The sequence below is a fragment of the Pseudopipra pipra genome, chromosome 19, assembly GCF_036250125.1.
Source record: "Pseudopipra pipra isolate bDixPip1 chromosome 19, bDixPip1.hap1, whole genome shotgun sequence".
NCBI lineage: Eukaryota > Metazoa > Chordata > Aves > Passeriformes > Pipridae > Pseudopipra > Pseudopipra pipra.
This window is the reverse complement of record NC_087567.1, coordinates 4,861,721-4,881,565: the sequence shown is the minus strand read 5'-3', so window position 1 is coordinate 4,881,565 and position 19,845 is coordinate 4,861,721. Positions and strand designations below refer to the sequence as shown.

General features: G+C 49.2%; 2 protein-coding genes across 16 annotated transcripts in view; one reads left to right on the top strand and one right to left on the bottom strand.

Annotated features, from left to right (window-relative positions):
- Positions 1-827: 827 nt before the first annotated feature.
- LOC135424480 (GTP-binding protein Rhes-like) lies at positions 828-2,457 on the top strand. The gene has a single exon (XM_064675727.1). It carries the CDS (start codon positions 1,225-1,227, stop codon positions 1,849-1,851), a length of 627 nt encoding a protein of 208 aa, XP_064531797.1. The 5' UTR covers positions 828-1,224; the 3' UTR covers positions 1,852-2,457.
- Positions 2,458-13,795: 11,338 nt separating this feature from the next.
- TNRC6C (trinucleotide repeat containing adaptor 6C) overlaps positions 13,796-19,845 on the bottom strand; it is a 203,051-nt gene continuing 197,001 nt past the window's right edge. For all 15 annotated transcript variants that reach the window (XM_064675737.1, XM_064675739.1, XM_064675747.1 and 12 more), the window contains 3 exons: positions 19,246-19,316; positions 18,383-18,522; positions 13,796-17,055 (listed from right to left, as the gene is read on the bottom strand). In XM_064675737.1, coding sequence (XP_064531807.1) covers positions 16,695-17,055; positions 18,383-18,522; positions 19,246-19,316 — 572 coding nt within the window. In that variant the 3' untranslated portion in view covers positions 13,796-16,694. The remainder of the gene's footprint in view (positions 17,056-18,382; positions 18,523-19,245; positions 19,317-19,845) is intronic.

Genomic DNA, 19,845 nt, shown 5'->3' with positions numbered 1-19,845 from the left:
CAGGTAAGAAAAGCTGAACATGGCTGAAATGTAACAATAATTTGGGGATTAAGAGGGAGGAATAATTCTTGTGAAAAAGGGTTTTGAAATCGACAAATTTCAGCCAGATCAATAAATCATAATCAATACATTCAGCCAGAACTAAATGCTGGAACTGGGACTTGGATATGGAAAGGAGACCAGCTGCATTAAAGCTATAAGAAACCACACACCCCCAAATTCATGACAAAAACTTATTTTAACTTTTGAGTGAGCTCCCTTTGTATTTGCACTTTGCATAAATCAGCTTCTGAAACAACTCAAGCACGGAATGGAAGGTGGCTGCTGAGGAAACACACTCAGGTGGGGCAGCCTGCACCTCTAAAGCAACCCCACTGCTGAGTCAGGGCCAGCATCCCTCCCCACGTCTGCCAGCACCTGCTCCTGGAGACCGTGGTGCATCGTTTTCAGGGAGATTTTATTTTCCCCTCTGGTTAAATATTTCATAAAAATCGGGGGATAACTGACAGCTGAGTGTGGAGGTTATGACGGACGGGAGAGCTTATTTTTCCCCCTCAAGTCAAATATTTCATCACTTCACTGAAGGCTTGGGCACATTTGCAGCAACGCCGCCTGCAAACGAGTCCCCAGCCCCAGGTAAGCGCAAGAAACGCTGTGGGTGCCGCTGTCCAGCCCCTGACATGCCTGGCCTTGAGCCACCCAATGGGTAGGGATCAGCCACTGATTGTCCCCGCTGCCAGCAAGCCCAGGAATGCCAAGGAGCACCCGTTAATCTCCAGGCAGGACAGCAGTGCTGGACGGCTGCGGTGCTGCAGCTCCTGGTGCTCCCGGCAGCGGCGGCGGTGCAATGCAGCGCGCTCAGCTCCAGGGCTGGAGTGGCTTTCCAGGGCTGAACTCCGCGGATTGGCCCGGAGCACCCCGCTCTCCTCCCTCCCTGCCCTCCCTCCTCCAGCACCCACAACCCACTGGAGATTGGACAGCTTGGTGCCACATGGCAGAGAGGAACCAGGATAAAAAAAAAATGAGCCGGACTTGTGGATTGTAGAGCGCGCGGCGAAACAGCCGGGGAGAAGTTTGCGGAGCGGTGACACCAAGCTCCTCTGGCTGCACTGAGTCGCTGCAGGGGAGGACGGACAGACGGAGGGACACCGGGGCTGCAGCCACCCAGGGACACCTGTGGGGTGAGTGCCAGCTGCGGAGCATCCTGTCCCCTCTGCGCCAGCCATGTCCCTGGTGGTGAAGGAGAAGAACCACGTCCGGTTGGTCTTCTTGGGAGCTGCCGGCGTGGGCAAGACATCCCTCATCCGCCGCTTCCTGATGGACACCTTCGAGCCCAAGCACCGGCGCACGGTGGAGGAGCTGCACAGCAAGGAGTACGAGGTGTGCGGGGCCACGGTCAAGGTGGAAATCCTGGACACCAGCGGCAGCTACTCCTTCCCGGCCATGAGGAAGCTCTCGATCCAGAACAGCGATGCCTTCGCCCTGGTCTACGCCGTGGATGACGCCGAGTCCTTCGAGAGCGTGAAGAGCCTGCGGGAGGAGATCCTGGAGGTGAAGGAGGACAAGTTCCCCCCCATCGTGGTGGTCGGCAACAAGGCGGAGAGCGGCGGCGAGCGGCAGGTGCCGGTGGAGGACGCCCTGTCGCTGGTGGAGCTGGACTGGAACAGCCGCTTCGTGGAGACGTCGGCCAAGGACAACGAGAACGTCCTGGAGGTGTTCAGGGAGCTGCTGCAGCAAGCCAACCTGCCCAGCCGGCTCAGCCCTGCACTCTGCAAGAGGAGGGAGACCCTGCCCAAGGAGCAGGCACTCAGGCCGCCCATGAACAAGACCAACAGCTGCTCCGTGTGCTGAGCCGGCCGCCCCGGGGCCGGGAGGAAGGCGCTGGCAGCAGCGGCACCGGCTGGAAACTCAGGTGGGCTGGGTGGGGAGAGGCACTGCCTCGGCCAAAACTAACCCTGCTGCCTCCCACCCCTTCCTCCCTCTTCCCCACCCAGCCCACCGGGAGCGGAGAGGGTTGGAGGTGATGAGGAGGGAGCTGGAAGGGATGCTGGTTGCCGGGACAGTGCGGGGAGAGGGTGAATTCCCAAAAAAGGCAGGAGGCTTACCTGGGAAACGGCCATCAGCAGCCAGAGTGCTGGGTGGGAGCAGACAGGCACAAACAGCGGGGCTCTGGCCATGGGATGGGAAGGCAGATCTGGGGACCTGCAGCTGCATCACCCCCACCGGTGCTGCTCTCCCGGGGAGCCCTCAGGCCCTGGGTCACCTCAGCCCAAGCACTCACACCTCCAAGCTCCCGGCACGGCCACGGCAACCACGGCAGATCCAAAGTAGTTCTGAGTTTGTACCTGGCGTAGAGCATGAGATAGGGCAGTCTGTGCATCAGTTTGGTTTTCTCTATTCTCTTTTTGTTTGTTTGTTTTTTAAGCACTCCCAATAAACACGTTGTTGCGAAGTGGAGCTGGAAATTGTCTCGGTTTCTTTCTCCTGTCTTTCAAGTGCTGCAGTGCCCGATATCAGTTTTATGCCCTTATCACTCATTTTGCTTTCCCTCCTCCATGCTCCATCCCTATCTGGAGTGTCCTGGCACTGGAGGAGCCTCCCCAGCTCTCCAGCCTCCCCTGGCAGTGTCAGGACACTGTATTATGATTTTGCTGCTAATTGAACCACACTTCAATTTTTCACCAAGCAGGAGAAACTAACAATAGAACACCTTCTCACCTCCGAGTACAGAAAACAACCAGCCATTAAAGGACAGCTGATCCACTGGAATAAAACCACAAACACGTTAAAAGGAGATAATAAATCGTGCAGGGGAAGGCACAGAAGGGCCCTGTTTGCTGTGCTTAAGTGTGTGCTGCACCGATTTACTCTCCCCTCACACAGCCCATCCTTGCTGTAACGAGCACTTAACCTGCCCAGCAGCCACACACACACCAGTTTTCATAGATATTAAAACTCAGTGGATTAAAGAGTCAACCCCCCTAGTCCAGACCCAAGGGAGATGGGCAGTTTGGGGTCCTCAGCTCTCAGAAACCCAGCCCTAGAGGAGGTGTGCCCCTGCTTAGTTGGGCAGGCACCCAATGCTCCCAGGGGAGAAGGTGCCAGCAGGGAAAGCCCAGCCTTTCCACAGGCATCACTTGCTGGGGCACCCTGTTACCACATCCCCCTTGGCACTGCTGCAATGACAGTGACCTCCAGGCAGCCAAAATCCTTCTCCTGCAGTCTGGAGTCTGATGTGGGATGAGGCTGGGGGGCAGGCAGTGGTGGGAGACAGGTAGCAGAGGGGACAGGCAGGTGGCTGCTGGGGCTGCTGGGTTGCCCTCACCTCTCTCTGTCTCTCTGCCACATACTTGGTGCTGCCACCGCCACGCTCTGTGAGGGTGTGTGGCCATCCCTGGTCCAGCACCCTGGGGACACACAGAGCTGCTCAGGAGAGAGCCCCTTCCTGGGGAAAACGGGGCTCCTGCCTGCAGGGAATGGAATATAAAGGCTGTTCACTTTGGGCAGCTGACCCAATGTGGTGCCCACAGCAGGGATGGGTGTGAAGGATGCAGCCACAGGGATGCTGCACTGTGGTGGTACCCACCAGCCAGGACACCTGGCATGGCTGGACAGGGACAGGGCTGTCCTGCCAGCCCTGACCACACTCACCCTGGCCAGGGATGCCTTGGACTAACTCTCTCACTAACCAGCTGGCCCTGCAGAAGTCCCACACCTTCCAGAGAGGGTTTGTGTTTGGATGGGGTTATGCAGAATCAGGAGGATCAGCCCTTTGTTTTACAGTATTATGCTAAAAGAAGAAGAAAACCTCTTTGCAGTGTAAAATGAGGACGCTGGGCTGAGCAAGGCTGGCTGCCAGCCCCCTCCTCTGCAGATCCATGATATGGACTGGAAAGAGCTCCTGACATCTGGGGGGCCAGCAGCCTCCCCAGGCTCAGGCTGGCAGAGCTTCCATAGGGACAGGTTGTGTCCCACTGCTGCCTGTGTCCCACTGCTGCCTTCCCTGGGCAGACCAGTAACCCCGGGGGGCTCCAGGACCCCCCACTCCCAGCCAGTCCAGACCCACGACCTGACCGAGATTCTGCAGCTGCAACGGATGCAGAAACCAAGATGCTGGAGGTGCAGAAGATGCTGGAGCTGCAGAAAGAGGTGGAGGAGTTGCAGAGGGAGGTGCAGGAGCTTCCGACGCAGATGCTGGACCCTCTCCACGGGCCCAGCTCCTGCCCCCGCAGTTCTGGGCTCCAGCAAAGAGCGGAGCCATTGGAGGAGCTCTCCAGCAGCACTTGCCCCTCGCCCAATGCCCGCCAGCCTTGTAGAGCCCCCTCCCGCCGGCTCCCGGCCCTGCCAGCGGCGGGGTCCCCTCCCAGGGCCGCCCCCAGCTCCGCTCCCCCCGGCCAAGCAGGGCAGGGGCTCGGGATGCCGTGGGGATGCAGGACAGGGATGCAGTGGGAGTGCAGGGCAGCGCTCCACAGCCCTTCAGCCCCCACCTGCAGAGCCCCTCTCTGGGCACTGCAGGTTTGGGGTTGTTTTGCATCACTCCCATGAAATGCTGTGGCAGGGACAGCTTTGCCAGGGTTGCAGACAATCACCTCGCTGGGACTTTGGGATCAGACAGCTCTGGCTGTGCAGGGACACGGAATGGAGCTGGGGTTGGCAAGCGTTTGCCATGCAGGGGCTCTGGCAGGACAAGAGCCTTTGGATGCCTTCTCCCCACGGCTCTGTGCAGGAGGCAGGGCAGGGGAGGGCAGGCAGGAGCCTCAGCCCTGCCCGAGAGGCAGCGGTGCTGTGCTGCAGGAAGGCTGTGGAACAGCTGCAACATCGAAATGCACCCAAAGCAATGCCTGGTGCCTGTCCCAGAGGAGTGATCTGTGCCAGGCACAGCCTTGCTGGAGCCCTGTCCCAGTCTCCACCCGTGCCCATCACTGTGCTGGGGCTCCAGCAGCGCTTCCCTCACCCAGAGCAGGGCAAGAGGTGACCCCAATGCAAATGTGCCAAGTTGGGTTAAAAATAGGCAGGTCTGATGTCTCATGGCCTGAGAGGGGGTGTGTGCAAGCTGTGTTCAGCCTCTGCTGAAGCAGCAAAATGCAGGTGAGGGTGGTCCCAGGGTGTCTGCTTCGCACAGGGGTGGTAAAGCCTTGCTGAGGGCTGGAGCCAGCGTGTCTGGTGGGTGTGCCTCTGTACAACGTGGGGTGCTGAAGGGCTAAACACCTGCAGCTCATTTTCTTCCAACAAATGGCAACAGGTGAAATGGCTTTTCCTCCCCAGACAGCAGTCACAGGTACAGAACACGGCGCAGCTGCAGCCCCGTCCGGGGATGTGACAGACGGAGCCTGCACACACAGGTTGGCTACAGCTGTCCCTGCAAACATCACCCAGGCACACATCTAATGAGATGAGCAAAATTTGCCCTTCCTTCTGCTTCCCCTGCCAGGAGGAGAGGGCAGCTGGGGCAGGTGCTTTTTGCTGGGGCTTCAGGGGAAGAGCAGGATCCATTCGAACACCTGTCCAGGTTTCTCCCAGCTCAGCTGTGCCCTGAAGCACTTGGTTGTCCAGAGGAGTTGACTGTATCCCCGGGTTCCTACAGCCCCTGTGGGTCAGGGGAGCAGCAGATGAAAGTCCTCTGTCCTCCTGAGCAGCTGCTCAAAGCCTCCAGCACACAGGAGACCCAGAGTGTGGAGGGGAGAGTGCCCATGATGGTGGCCCAGGGCAGTCAGGGCTGCTGGGGGCTGAGGGCTGTTGTCTCCTTTGGCTGATGCAATATCTGAGGCACAGGATCCAGGGAAAAGCATCCCTCAGTCTCCAGGCACGACATGGCTGTCCCCACTGTGGCATCCCAGGCAGCAGCAGTGGTTGCTCTTCTGATCCCATTTCTGGGGCTGAAGGGGTTTCCTCACCTGGCTCTCTGGGCTGTGGTTTAGGGTGGAATTGGTTTTCCATAGGGGGGCTTCCCCTGGTACCGGGAAGGGAGATGTTCTGCAGGGCATGAGTGGGACAAGGACACAGGGCCCTGCCCCTGTGGGGTCACTGTGGGCCAGTTGCTCTCCCTGCACTGGGCTGCTCTGGAAATCCCAGCCCCTCTGAAGCAGTGAGGGCTGTGCCAGGACACACAGGGCTCTCCAGAGCTGCCCTGGCTGGTGCCGAGGTCTCTGATGCTGATTTTCCACAAAAAAACCCATCACAATGAACTTGCAGAACCAAGGGCTGCTTTTTCCATTCTCAAAACACCAGAAAGATCTGGAACATCATCTCATTCTAACTTCTTTCCCTTCCCTCTGCCTCCCCCTTCCCCCAGCTGGACCCGTTTCACTCCAGACTCGCCTCCAGCGCAGACAAGAGCCCTGTCCCCACGCTCACCCGCGTCACCCCCCCCGGGAAAGAGAGAGAGAGCTCCGTGTGATCCCTCCTGTTCTGTTCCACATCATGTAGCACATCCCATCAAACCGCCGCGAGACGCTCCCGCTTAATTTGTGTACACAAACAATCAGGGGGAAGGGAGCCGCCGCCGCACCAGTGACAGCCGCGGCCGCGGGGAGGGAGCAGCTGCCGCCCGGGATGTGCCTAATTGGCGCTGGCTGCCGCAGTTTGCTCAGCCCTGATTGATGCGCGGCCCTGGCACGGACACTCGCGCCAAGGACACCCGACGGGAAAGCAAAACATTTTAAACCGAAGAAGCGGCACTTACTCGTCGCGGGGATAATTAAGGGTATTTGTCTTTAGGGCCTTTTTGGCGAAGCACCGGGGAAACGAGGCGGGCTAAGTGCTCTGGGAAGAGCAAACCTGCGGCCCCCGCATCACATGAGCCCCATTAGGGCTCTCCCAGGGGGTTGGCATTCGGGGAATCGTGGAACTGTTTAGGCTGGAAAAGACCTGGGAGGTCACCGAGTTCCCCGCGCTGGGCTGTGCCCTGTCAGGGCAGCGCCCTCCCGGCGTTCAGTGCTTTTCAATGCAGGAAAGCAGGTTGGAGCTAGGTGGGGTTTGGTCTCCTCTCCCAGGTAACAGGCGACAGGACAAGAGGAAACGGCCCCAAGTCGTGCCAGGGAGGTTTAGGATGGATATTTGCTAAAATTTCTTCTCCCAAAGGGCTGCCAAGCAGTGGTGCCAAGCAGCTGCCCAGGGCAGTGGTGGAGTCGCCATCACTGGAAGGATTTAAAAGCTGTGTAGATGTGGCACCTGGGGACATGGGTTAGTGGTGGGCTCGGCAGTGCTGGGTTGACAGTTGGATTCAATGATTTTAGAGGTTTCTTCCAACCTTACTGATTCCATGACTGAGCCCATGCACCGGCCCCAGGAGCGTGGGCTCCCGGCTCGCCTCGCTCACCTGCAATTCACTCTCCGTTCGCGATGGATCCGCGCAGTGCGGCCCCACAGCACCCCCCGCGCTGCCGTTTGCACCCCTACGGCAGAGCAGCCACCAGCAGAAATCCTCCGGGACACAAACCCCGTCTGGAATCGCTTCCAAGAAGGGAAGTTTTTAAAGGATCCCCCCCAACCCCCGCGCCGGGGGCTCGGAGCGGCTCCCCGGCACCACCGTGTGGGGACACGGGGAATTGCAGCCGCGGGCAGGGCCAGGGTTGAGCCCCGGGGACGCGGTGACCGCTGACCCTGTGACCGCTGACCCTGTGACCACTGACCCTGTGACCACTGACCACCGACCCTGTGACCGCTGACCCTGTGACCACTGACCCTGTGACCACTGACCCTGTGACCACTGACCGCTGACCCTGTGACCACTGACCCTGTGACCATTGACCCTGTGACCACTGACTACCGACCTTGTGACCACTGACCTTGTGACCACTGACCCTGTGACCACTGACCACCGACCCTGTGACCACTGACCCCTCTGACCACCGACCCACTGACCACTGATCCTGTGACCACCGACCCCTGTGACCACTGACCCCTGGGAAAACTGACTCTCTGACCATTGACCCTCTGACCGACCCTGCGACCACGGACCCTCTGACCACTGTCCCCTGTGACCACTGACCCTGTGACCACTGACCACCGACCCTGTGACCACTGACCCCTCTGACCACCGACCCACTGACCACTGACCCCTGTGACCACCAGCCCTCTGACCACTGACCCTCTGACCACTGACCCTCTGACCACCGACCCCTGTGACTACCAGCCCCTGTGACCACCAGCCCACCCTGAAGCAAGCTCAGCTCGTTCCCTCAACAGAGCAGGTTGCAGGACCTCAGGGATCCACAGGCTGCAGGACTCTGAGCGTTTGCAAAGAGGATTTACAGTCCTTTGCCTTTCAGTTGACAGCTCAATGCACAGGGAGCAGCGAGCTGAGCTTGGCCTGTTACAAAGGCCTTTCCAAATCAGGAGGTTCCAGGGAGGAGCCTCAACTACTCTGTAAACACCTGAGTTCATGCCCTGTGTCTTCCCAGGGCTGAGTATCCAGGTGACCTATAGGAAAGACCACAAATGTACATGGCAGTGCCTTAATAAAACAGGGCTGCTTGTCCCTGCAAAGAGAGGAAAAGTGGGGTTTGTTCTCCTTACACAAAGTTGTGCCACAAGCCATGGAAGGGCAGTGCCCCCCTGAGCCTTGGAGGGCAGATTGGCTTCTGGGGCTGGGCCGAGCCTGGCAGCATCTCCCAAACAGCAGGAATCTCCACTCTATGCAGTGTTTTCCCTGCTTTTCACCACAGCTCTGACCATCCCCATTAGGGCTCTGGCCTTAATCACAGGGCAGCAGAATCCAGTTTTGCCTGTGCTGTAGGAGCCCCAATGTCCCTTTTGTTACAGCCTTGTAACCCACGGGGAGAAGCCAAGGTGCTGATAAACCTTTGCTTGTTTTGCAGACTGTGAACTTCCAGACTTGGCCATGATAAATACATAAAAGAAAAAGAAGAAAAAAAGGTAAAAGGTTGGATAAATCCTCTGACTTGGTGTTTCTGCTCTCTCAGGTCCCACACAGGACAGCAGCTGGACACACGACTGATCCCTCTGTGGTCCCACCACTGGCTGTGAAATCAGCAAAGCACTTTTAAGAATGCACCAATCCTTGTTATGCCAGGGGGAAATGACAAGAACACTAGGAGTAACCCCATCTGGAAAACATGGTATTTGGCCTCCTAGCCTTGTTGAAGGTCCAGGTAAAAGGAGACTTCAATCAATTCCCTCCAGACTCGCTTCAGAAATTTCCCTTTCTCATCTAAAGACAGTGCCCAGAGTGGGCTCCAATGTCCTGGAGCACCTGGAGCCTATAAAACAGATTAAAAAAAAAATAATCAGTGTTTGAACTGTAAGGGGATAAAGATCACTGTCTCTACTGGGAGATGTCTGTACTAGAAGATGACTCAATCCCTCACCTATGTACTGGGTCCTGTTATGTTTGGATACTCCCCTCTTCCTTCTGCCCCCCTATTTAGGGACAGAAGCAGAAATTCCTTACATTGTCTTAAATTTCATCTTTTGAGGGTTTAGTGTTTTGTGCTTAACCTCCACTAAATAAACAAATAGTGTCCTCCTGCAGAAAAAGTTTTAAGCTTTATTATGCATCAATCCCAGTTTTAATCTTTAATGGTCTGTGATTAAAAACAGCACCAAGGGGTGTCTGAGGCCCCTTCCTGGGCTGGAATTGCTGGTTCTGAGTGCCCAATTTCATGTCTTGTGTTTCAGAAAAGTCCCAGGATAAGGTATTTTTCAAAGGAAGATACTGGGGAAATCTTGAAACTGCTCCCACCTGTGCTCCCTGCCAGGTTATTGTGTGACCCACAATTCACAAAGCAAGAGGCAGCAAAAGCTTAAAAAGCAGTTCAGGGTGACAGCAGCTGTACATGCAGTAACTGCTGGTGAGCAAGAAATAAAGGATATTAGACCAACCCAGTAAGTTGGACACAGCTTTAGGACCACCTCCCTCCGTGCTTAATTTTGCATAGTGATGCTACAGAAAAATCCACATCCATCACTGAGCCAGAGCCAGTGGGGAAACCCATTTGTTGATTTGGGTTTTTTTTTTGTTTGGTTTTGTTTTGGTTTTGTTTGTTTGTTTTAAAATTTGAGCCATTTTTAGCTATTTCAGAAATCCCCTATGAATCAGAGAGATCCCTGTACACTTCCAGCCCTGTCCCTGGGCTCTCCACCCTCCTCACACCAGCCACACCCCACCTTGGATGCTGCAGGTCTCCCCATCCTGGTAGTTTTTTGGAAACTGTTCAGCTATAAAAGAATCACAAGGTAATCAGAGTTCTCTGCAATCTTCCTAGGAGCTTTTCCTTCTGAATTCATGACTCTCCCAGAAAAGAGAGGCTGCTTAGCTGTGGGGACTAATGCCTGTCCCCTCCTATGTCTTTCAGATATTTTGTGCTCGTGCTCAAATATCCCACTGGGATTATAGTTCTAATTAGGCAACTTACAGAGTTCACACAGGCAGAAGCTGCCATTCCTCACCTGCAGAATAATCATCTCCTCTGCCTTTATCAGAAGTTTCCTGTCATCTGTAGGGAGGGAAGAGATGGGAAGGAGACAGACAAGCGACAGGAAAAGGCAGAAAAAGTGGGTCCCTCTTGAAATCAGATAAAATAATGAAAAGATGTTTTTTTCTGCTTGTGTGAGGTACAGACAGTAAAACATACTTATACTTCCTGAATACTGCAGCCAAAACAAGGAGACCTACTGCGAAAATGGAAAGAGAATCTGCTCCTTTCCACCACCATCAGTAACACAGAGAGGTCTGTAGCCCGCTTGAATACATGTTTTTGGTATAAATTAAGAAATCCAGAAAAATTATGAAGTGGGCAAAGGATCCAGGAGACAGAACAACAGAAAAATTACAGAGTAATCTGCCAACAGTTTTGAATATTATCACAACCATTCCCTGAACAAAATGAACATTTAAAACAATAAATATTAACTAGGACAGACAGAGGCACTGATGGGGACACCCACACACTTCTCCCCAGGAGTGAGCACCTCACAGGTAGGTCAAGGCAAACCACCTTTACCAATAACCATATTTATTGAAAGCAAAGCAATCTTCCAGCTTTTTGTGTTTTATAACATTGTTTTAATAACCCTGAAATCATGACTTGCACTGGGACCACGTTTTCATCAAAATTTACAAGCAACTCGTTTCCAATGCATGGGACAGTAAAAACCAAACACCAGGGGCACACACACAGAGGACAAAGTGTCATATTCACGTCTAATGAAACACCTTCATTAGAGAGAAGGAAACAGTGGGAGCATGAGGGGTTAAAATGGTCATCTGATGGTCAGCTGGACTGTCTCTGCAGAGGCTGGACTGGTGCTGGAGGATGGAGTCTGGCAACTTGCAGCAATAGTTAACCTGAGCGATTGGTGTATCCGCTGGAGGAAGACACCTAGACCCCACTAGAACATGGGCACGTTAGTCCGTCCTCCCTCAGGAAAGCTACAGTGTGGATGAGCGTTGGAGGCGCCTCTCCCGAATTCCAAGAGCACATTTCTGGAAGAGGCCCCTCGGGAAGGAGGGGGATGTGAGAGGACAGAAGCCGGGCTGCTCCCGCGGCCGTTAAGGTTTCACGGGCACGTCGCCGCCTCGGGAGCGGCACAAGGACCTGGGTGAGACAGTCCAGGAGACCTGCAGGGAGCTGACACGTCCTGGGCATCTCCTTCTGATCCTGCCAAGTGAGCCACAGACACCTGCAGACATTTGGGGAGCTGCGTTTCCCTCGGGGCGCTGGGGAAGGCGGCGGACGCCAGGCATCCGTGCAGTTCACACCAAGAGTTCCTTTGAGCTCCACATCCCATTTTTCCAGAACTCCCCTTCCCTGAAACTGGCTCTGCAGGACTTGAGATTGTACATTCAGCATCAATACAGTGAGACAGGGGCACAGCTGGCACCGGACAGTGGGGACTCAGCAGCAGTTCGTGGACAGCATCAGAGGATCCGTCACCACGGCAACCTTGGATCTGCTCCACACTGTAGCTGCCCACAACCCAAATCCTAAAGGGTTTTCCAATTCCATTTCCAGACTCTTCCAACTCCAATAATTCTTAACATATACAGATATCCATATACAATTTTTTTTTTAATTAAAAAGCTCCTTCACATACACAATCATATATTGAATTAGCAAGAACAATAATATATTTCTGGAGCAGAAAAAGCGAAAACATCTGCTCTGCCAGTGCCACCCACAAACTAGACAAGGAACTAAGAAGAAGTTTGACAGTTTCAGATCACTTAGGAAACAGAAATTCTCTTGGCCTTAAGACAGGGAGCCATGCAGTGAAGGTGCCATGGAGGGTACAGCAAATGCAATATACAGAAAAACCACAACTTGTTAAAAATGTTTTCTTGTAAAGATTCTGGAGCCACAGGGTGAATCCTGATCATCAGGAGCTTTCTTTACAATTTGAGAAATACTGAATAGCACTGAAGCAGGAGAATGACACTGAAAATAAAGAGCTATGCCAACAGTAAAAGATTTGATTTTGGTCAAAAGCTGTATTCCCTTTAATATACCAGGGGGATGCTAAATATTAAGAGTGCATTTGATTTACAAAAAGCCATCACTGCCAACCCCATGGAAGACTGAAACATCCAACTTCATAAGGGACTTTGATGTCTTGGCAACAAAACCTAAAGACACCAGAACCAAAAAGCTTTCCTTGCCAAGGAAAAAATGCCCAACAAAATGCAAACCAAAAAACCAAGGAAGGAAAACAGAAGGAAACTCTCTTCCAAGAGTTACATTAGAAATGACTGGAAGAGTTAAAAAATAGGAGGTGGGAAGGAGAATAGTAAAAAAGAGCTGTTCAACTTTGGGGCCAGATCAATAAAATTGGCAGAACAGGCTGCAGACAGGGTTTTTTATCTGTTTCAATAACAGAAGTTACCCCCAAAGCTGAATTTGGGTATTTTAAACTCTATCATACCCACCAGCAAACTGCAACTCTGAAGTTGCTGGGGACACCCCTGCCCCACGGGTCTTCCTTATGGAATTATGGTTTATGTACAATCCCAGTGACAGCACAGGTGGTTGTTCAGGACTGGGAACCATTTTCTTATTAATCCAGCTGTGCATGATAGTTTTTTCCTTCCCAAATGGACTGGGGGAATGAGTTTCACCAGTACAAACTCGCACCCACTGGGACCCACGGCCAGCCCTGCTGTACAGCACATTCAGCACCAGTTGCCCCAGTGCCACCAAGGGTCAGGAACTGGTTTGGTGGAGGTGGGAGGAGAACATACACTCAAGTTCAGATGAGGGAGGTGGAGCAAGGTTGGGATCTCCCCAGGAATCCTCGTCCCTTCATCTCCTGTGCCTCAGGTTGGCATGGTTGGGGTAGCGGGACCTTGGAGTGGTTACCCACTGCAAACACCTTCCTCAAGTCAAACCCTGAAAGGCCAAACACGAAAATATTTTGGTGTTCCTACCCTACTGCTCAGCTCAAAAATTTTACTGGCAATTTAGAGACATCCAGGTCCAGAAACTGGGAGGCTCCGGAATGACGGAGCAGGAGAGTCACCTCCAGCCTCGCGGCCTCCGCAGGGCTGACGAGTCACCTACGTTACTGAAGACATGGAAAAATGATAAAAACAGAATTTTAACATAAAAATGGTTACTGCTGGTTCTGCAGTGCTTTTGGATGTGATGTGCAAAGCGTTCATGGAACAAGCTCATGAGTGTGTCACCAACAAGCAGAGGGAGCGACCACAGGAGGGGTTTTCCTGGCTTAAAAGTCATCCTCGTTCAAAGTGAAAGAGTTAAACTTCTTCATGAAATACCTTTACAGATTTAACAATAGATATACTTTTAGTATACCCTGCATAAAAGAAAAATACACATTATTTCAACAGCCAAGAAAAAACTGCAATTTATTAAGTTTCAAAGAATCTTCGTACTCTTGAAAGCAACTTTCGGTGCATGTTCTTTAACAATCACATTCTATGAGGAGAATAAACATTAAAAGCCACAATTGTTGGTTTTCTTTTTAATCTCAGAGTTACAGACATCTTTAATTCAAAAGGAAAAGGCAAAAAAAAAGAAAAAAAAAAAGAAAAAAAAAGCCCCCAAAACAAAACCCACCCACCCCTGACCCGCCAACAGAAATTTTCATTCCCAATTTGAAAATATCAGGAGTTTTTCTACAACTCAATGCTAAACTTCAGCATGGAAAATTGTATGTAAACACGCACATACACACATACATATTTTATATAAGTGTGTGTGTGTATATATATATAAAATATATATGTAACAGGCGTGTAATGGCAATGAGATGCAATTACTCTGAGGAAAGGTTATTCAGCTAAATACACTACTAAAACTTGAGGAAAAAAAAAAACAAGTCTTGAACCCAGTTTGTGCATAGTTCATGATCCTCTATAAAACCAGCTTTTGTTAATTTGCAATCTTGCAGGACCCTTTAAATCTGATAAAACCATTAAAAAGCTAATCTTCCAAAAAAAAAAAAAAATGTAATGCACAAGTTTCCTGATCCAAGCAGGCAGGGAGCACAATGTTCATATAATTTTTAAAACATACTTGAAGTGTATGTTATTCCATTGTCTTTCTTCCTTTCAAAACAATCAAAAACATTGATCTTTTTTTTTAAACATAAAGCGATTTTTTAATATATAAAGCACTCTTCAAACATCTATTTCTTTTGAGTCCATTATTTGGTAAATATGTAACTGCTACACATTAGATTAGGTATTTTCTTCTTTCTTACTGTCTTTTTTTTTATTTTATTTTGTTTTTTAATAATATCTTCAGTGCTAGGAGTTGGGTTTTTAAAAATACATGAAATGGTGTGGAGTTGCTCCTCGGGAAACCCGGCTTTCCTGAGACATCTTCCACCATGTGCAAGATAGTGATCACAAAGTTTTCGCCACTTTGACGAAGAGGAGGAAAACAACAACAAAAAATAGTACACAGCAATGGCCAAAGAAAAGGATAATACAACAACACTGTTCAATCCCAGAGCTCTGAAGTAGCATATCTTCATTCTGAAAATAGTTTTCTTTACGATGGAAGTCTTTTTTTTTTCCTTTTTTTTTTTGTGTTTGTTTGTTTTTTTTTTTTTTTTTTTTTTTTTGTAATTCCTTTTTTTATTTTAAAGTTTGAAGGAGAGAAAAAAAAGGTCTGTAAACAGGTGGGAGCCAAAACTCCTGGCTCCTCCAAAAGCAGTCAAAACTTATGTCCAAGTGCTTGTTTCTGTTCCTGCTTGCAAGGGAACTATCAACTCTTTACAATTATCTATGGCCACAGTTCAACAAGAGTATTTTTTTTTTTTAAACTTTATATTCCGAATGGAAAAATGGTGCAATACTCCGGTAATAATTTTCTTGCATTAGTCCACAATAAAAAGCCGCTAAAGGTAGATATACATATTATTCTCCAGAGATACACACTGTAATTTTTAAAATGCAATAAGAGTCCTTGAGTAAACATTTACACGTGAATTGTCGCCGGCCCCTTCTATCAGTTTCTTTCCTTTTTTTTTTTTTCTTTCTTTTTTTTTTTCCTTTTTTTTGTCCTTTTTTTTTTTTTTTTTACCATTACAGGATTAGCTACAAGAAGGGCTGCGGACACTCAGTGCAAAGTTAGAAGCTAATAACAATTAAAACATTTGACCAATGAGCAAATAAAAAGCATATACTGAATCAAAAGGAAAAAACTTCACACATTGAGTTAAACCACATGTGGGCACACACACACACACACACACACTCACACACACACAGGCACACTCACATCTGTCCCAACAAAAACATAGAGTCTGAACTTTTAAAAAAAAAAAATTCTTAGAGCCTGTTTTTTGTGTACTGATGCTGACCTGGAAGTGTAATAATTCAACTCAGAAAGTGTTCACATTTTGTTATTGGCCTGCTGGATTCAAGTATTTGCATGTTGATATGGTTTGTTGCCTTTTTTTTTTTTTTAATTTTTTTTTTTTGTTTCTTTGTTGATTTTTTTTTTTTACTTTTTTTTTTTTAATATATTTTTGGGATTAAAAAAAATGACATGAAAAAGTAATGAAACAAGGGCAATGTGCATAGGCAGATCCATGGGAGTAGTGGACACAGAGATACCCCAACCCTGCCCTCCCTCCCCCCCACTCAACCTGTACAGTCCATAGTTCCCACTTGGATTCGTCACTTTTCTGTACCAATGGTAAATATCACACTTCACCCTTTCTGATTATTGGGTCCGCCTCTGTAATGTGCATAATAGTCACAGGCTCATTTAAATAGGCTTTCATTTCCCCTTCCCACCCCCCCTAAGTTGATAAAATAACCCTTTCCAGCCCAAATTCTGAAAAGTGCCCTTCATGATAGACCTATCCTAAGCAGCTTTTATACTTGGTTTTGAAAAAAAAAAAAAAAAAAAAAAATCACCATACAAACATAAAAAGACAACATAAAACAAAAAAGCCATGAAAAAAAAAAAAAACCAAAACAAAACAATAAAACCTGTCATTAGCATGTGACACTGACCAAAAGGAGCCCATACTGTTTCAGGAACAGTTCACAAGGACTTCTGCAGTTTCGGATTCGATATTGGACAGAGGTACTAAGGAGGGCTGCCAGTCTCATGGGTTAAAGCTGGATTCTTCATCGAGCCCGGGACTGGAAAGGGTTACAATTTCTTTTTTTTTTTTTTTTAAAATTTTTTTTTTAATTTTTTTTTTTCCTTTAGTGCTGATGATTGTTATTTCCATTTTGTCTTCTCTCTCGTTTCCTAGATGGACTCCCCGCTGAGAAGATCCCCCGGGAGGAGAGTATTCAGAGGCGTGGGGCTCCCGATGACTCTGCCGTCGTCGGCGCTGGGGGGTCCCCAAAGGCTGCTGGAGTACTGGGGGACCCCCCCCCACAGCAGGTCGCTGCTGCCCTTGCCCCCCAGGCAGGGGGGGTTCCAGTGGCCGGTGTCGGGGCGCACCAGGCCGTGGGAGCTGCCGGAGGAGCCCAGGCGGGTCTGGGTGGATCCAGTGTTGGACTGCCAGCTGGAGGTGGGCGGCAGCGCCTGGCCCTGCGCCAGGAAACGGTTCACTTCTTCCTCACCAGCAAACTCGGCCAGGATGGTAGTGTTTCCCAGGACACACCTGAGGGCACAAACAAAAAAGGCGGAATGATGTGAAGTGAGGGGTGCAAAGGGCACTTCTGGGAATACCCGAGGTGTGTGTCCTGTGAGGAAAGGCTGGGAGAACTGGGGTTGTTCAGCCTGGAGAAGGGAAGGCTTTGGGGTGACCTAATTGCTGCCTTCCAGTACCTGAAGTAGCTACAAGAAACGTGGAGAGAGACTATTTACAAGGGCCTGGAGTGATAGGAAAAGGGGAATGGCTTTTTCTATCTTACAGATTAGATATTAGGGAAAAATTCTTCCCTGTGAGGGATAAAGCACTGGCACACATTGCCCAGAGAAGCTGTGGCTGCCCCATCCCTGGAAGTGTCCAAGGCCAGCTTGGATGGGGCTTGGAGCAACCTGGTCTAGTGGAAGGTGTCCCTGTCCATGGCAGGGAGTGGAATAAGATGGTCTTTAAGGTCCCTTCCAACCCAGGCAATTCTATGATTCTGTGACACAGATCCATCTAACTCCAAGCTGAAATTGAGGTGTAGATTTATACCACACCCACTCATTTTGACCAATCCCCACCTCTTGGACAAAGCCTTCTCTGTCCTGTTTTCTGTCCACCTTTCTGCATCAACAGGCAAACACCCAAAGCCATATGTGTGGAGATCACCTCCTTCAACTGGGACTCTCTTTAGGTATAAGGATAAAAGCCCACAGCCAACTGCTGTTTCTGCTACCTCAATACTTTCATTATACTCATGCTATAACCTCTTCATAAAGAAAACTGCTTTCCAACACTAAGCACCCAAGTATTCTCCTGAAACATCAGTCTCTGCATTCTTCATCCTCCCTGATTCACTGATTTCATCCCTCAGATTCTCCCCTCCCACTTTTATGCCAATTAATCCCATGGGTTTTAAAACTCCTAAACCCCACATTTTGTTGTCATACACTTCTCTCATAACTCCTTTAAAAAAGGTGACCACCATGAACACATTCTTAATTTATCATTGTTATGTCCTTTCTGTTGCTCTCCAAAGCTAAAACCTTGTCCCTCCCTCCGAGCTTCTTTTGGAATCCTTATCACATCTTACAAACCCTTTGCAGCCTTACAGGTGACAAATCCTAACTGAAAACATTATTAATGGTGAATAAAGTTTTGTAATGACCTCTTATTCAGCAGTACATGAGTATCTATCCCCCAGCTAATTTTTCTCTATCTCATTCAGGTAATTTTAAAAATCAGATTAAAGTAACTAGTGATCTGAGTTCTGACTCCTGGCAAATAAATGCCTAAGAAATTAGTTTCTGAGATAAAGCTGGCTTAATAACCAAAGAAAAAGAGAGCAGAAACATACATGTGCAGAGACTTTTGGGCCTTGGCTGCTTCCTCCTTGGAACTGTATCGGACCACAGCATTCCCTTGTGTCAGGTTCAAGTGGAATGTTATGAGAGGGCCGTGTTGCAAACACAGTGTCCGCAGTGTGGAACCATCAATCTGGGGAGAGAAGGGGGCAAAGGTTGTCTGTGCTGCTGTGATGTTACTTAAAATGCTTGTTAAGCAAGTTTTATAAACTAAAGAGTGAGTACAAGTGAAAGGAAAAAAAGAAGAATTTAATTACAGACTTAGCACTCTCTGCACTGAGGGAGACATCCTGTCTTTTCTTAAGACTTCCCTATAGTCCAGTGCACAAAATTTCCCAGTTTAGGTCATATAAATTATATTTATCATTGAAAGTCCATAGAAGTTGAGAAAGAAGTCAAAGGAAAAACACATTGTTCATAAATATAACTTAATTTTCCCCAAGATCAGTTTGGATGTTTGCATTCAAGGCTTTGTGGTTTATATTCTTCCTTCTCAATGACACTGTGTGAAGGACAAGTAGAGGATTTAACAGACTTGTGAGAAGAACCAAAAAAACCCACAGGAAAAGCAGATTTTACATTTCTGTGCCTGCTTTAAAGCACCATTCACCTCCAAACTTACACATACACAAATGGTGCCCACTGAATGACTAATTACAGCCTTAAAAGTTTATACTTGATTTGACAGCACTTTGAAAACCTAATAAATTCCCTGAAGAAGACACCTGTAATAAATGCAGACTAATTATTCTTCCTTCAAATAATTCAAATAACCAAGGCTGCTAAATGTTGTTCTTATAATCCCTTAAATGTACCAGCTCTTTTTCCCTAACCAGTTAAGCACAATTCCAGTTACCTGGGGGGTGAGGTTCCGAAGAACCAGCCAGCTGCTTGTTCTCCCTGAGCTGTCAGTACTCCATGCAGAACCTGCAATAAAATTCCACAAAAAAAAAAAAGCACTGATGATGGTTTGGAGAGCATATTACAAGCAAATTTATCTGGAATCACAACACCCTAGCAAGCCTTTCTGCTACTGAAAACAAATCCTATGGCTATTTCCTCACACCTTGATTTACTGTCTCCTCTGGAATGAAAGGTTGCTGAAGGAAAACCTGCTCTTGTTACATTTAAAAGGTCTGTGGCTTTTTCCACACTCCCAGAGTAACTATCAGGAAACTGGCAGATGCAGGTATGACACTGCAGCAAACTGCATCTCCAGGATACATTAGAATTAATCTGGAAGGCACATTTTAAAAGCAATTCTGATGTCCAAGCTCAGGCTGCTGCCTGCTTTTAAAGATTTTATAGCACTGCAGCACTCTGCTATCTTGCCAATGACAGATTAATGTATATGACTTATTCAAAACAGGTATTTCTGCACTGACAATGTCCTGATTGAAGATACAAGGACATAACCAACAAAACCTGCTCTTCCAACCTCAGCCTGGTGTTTTAC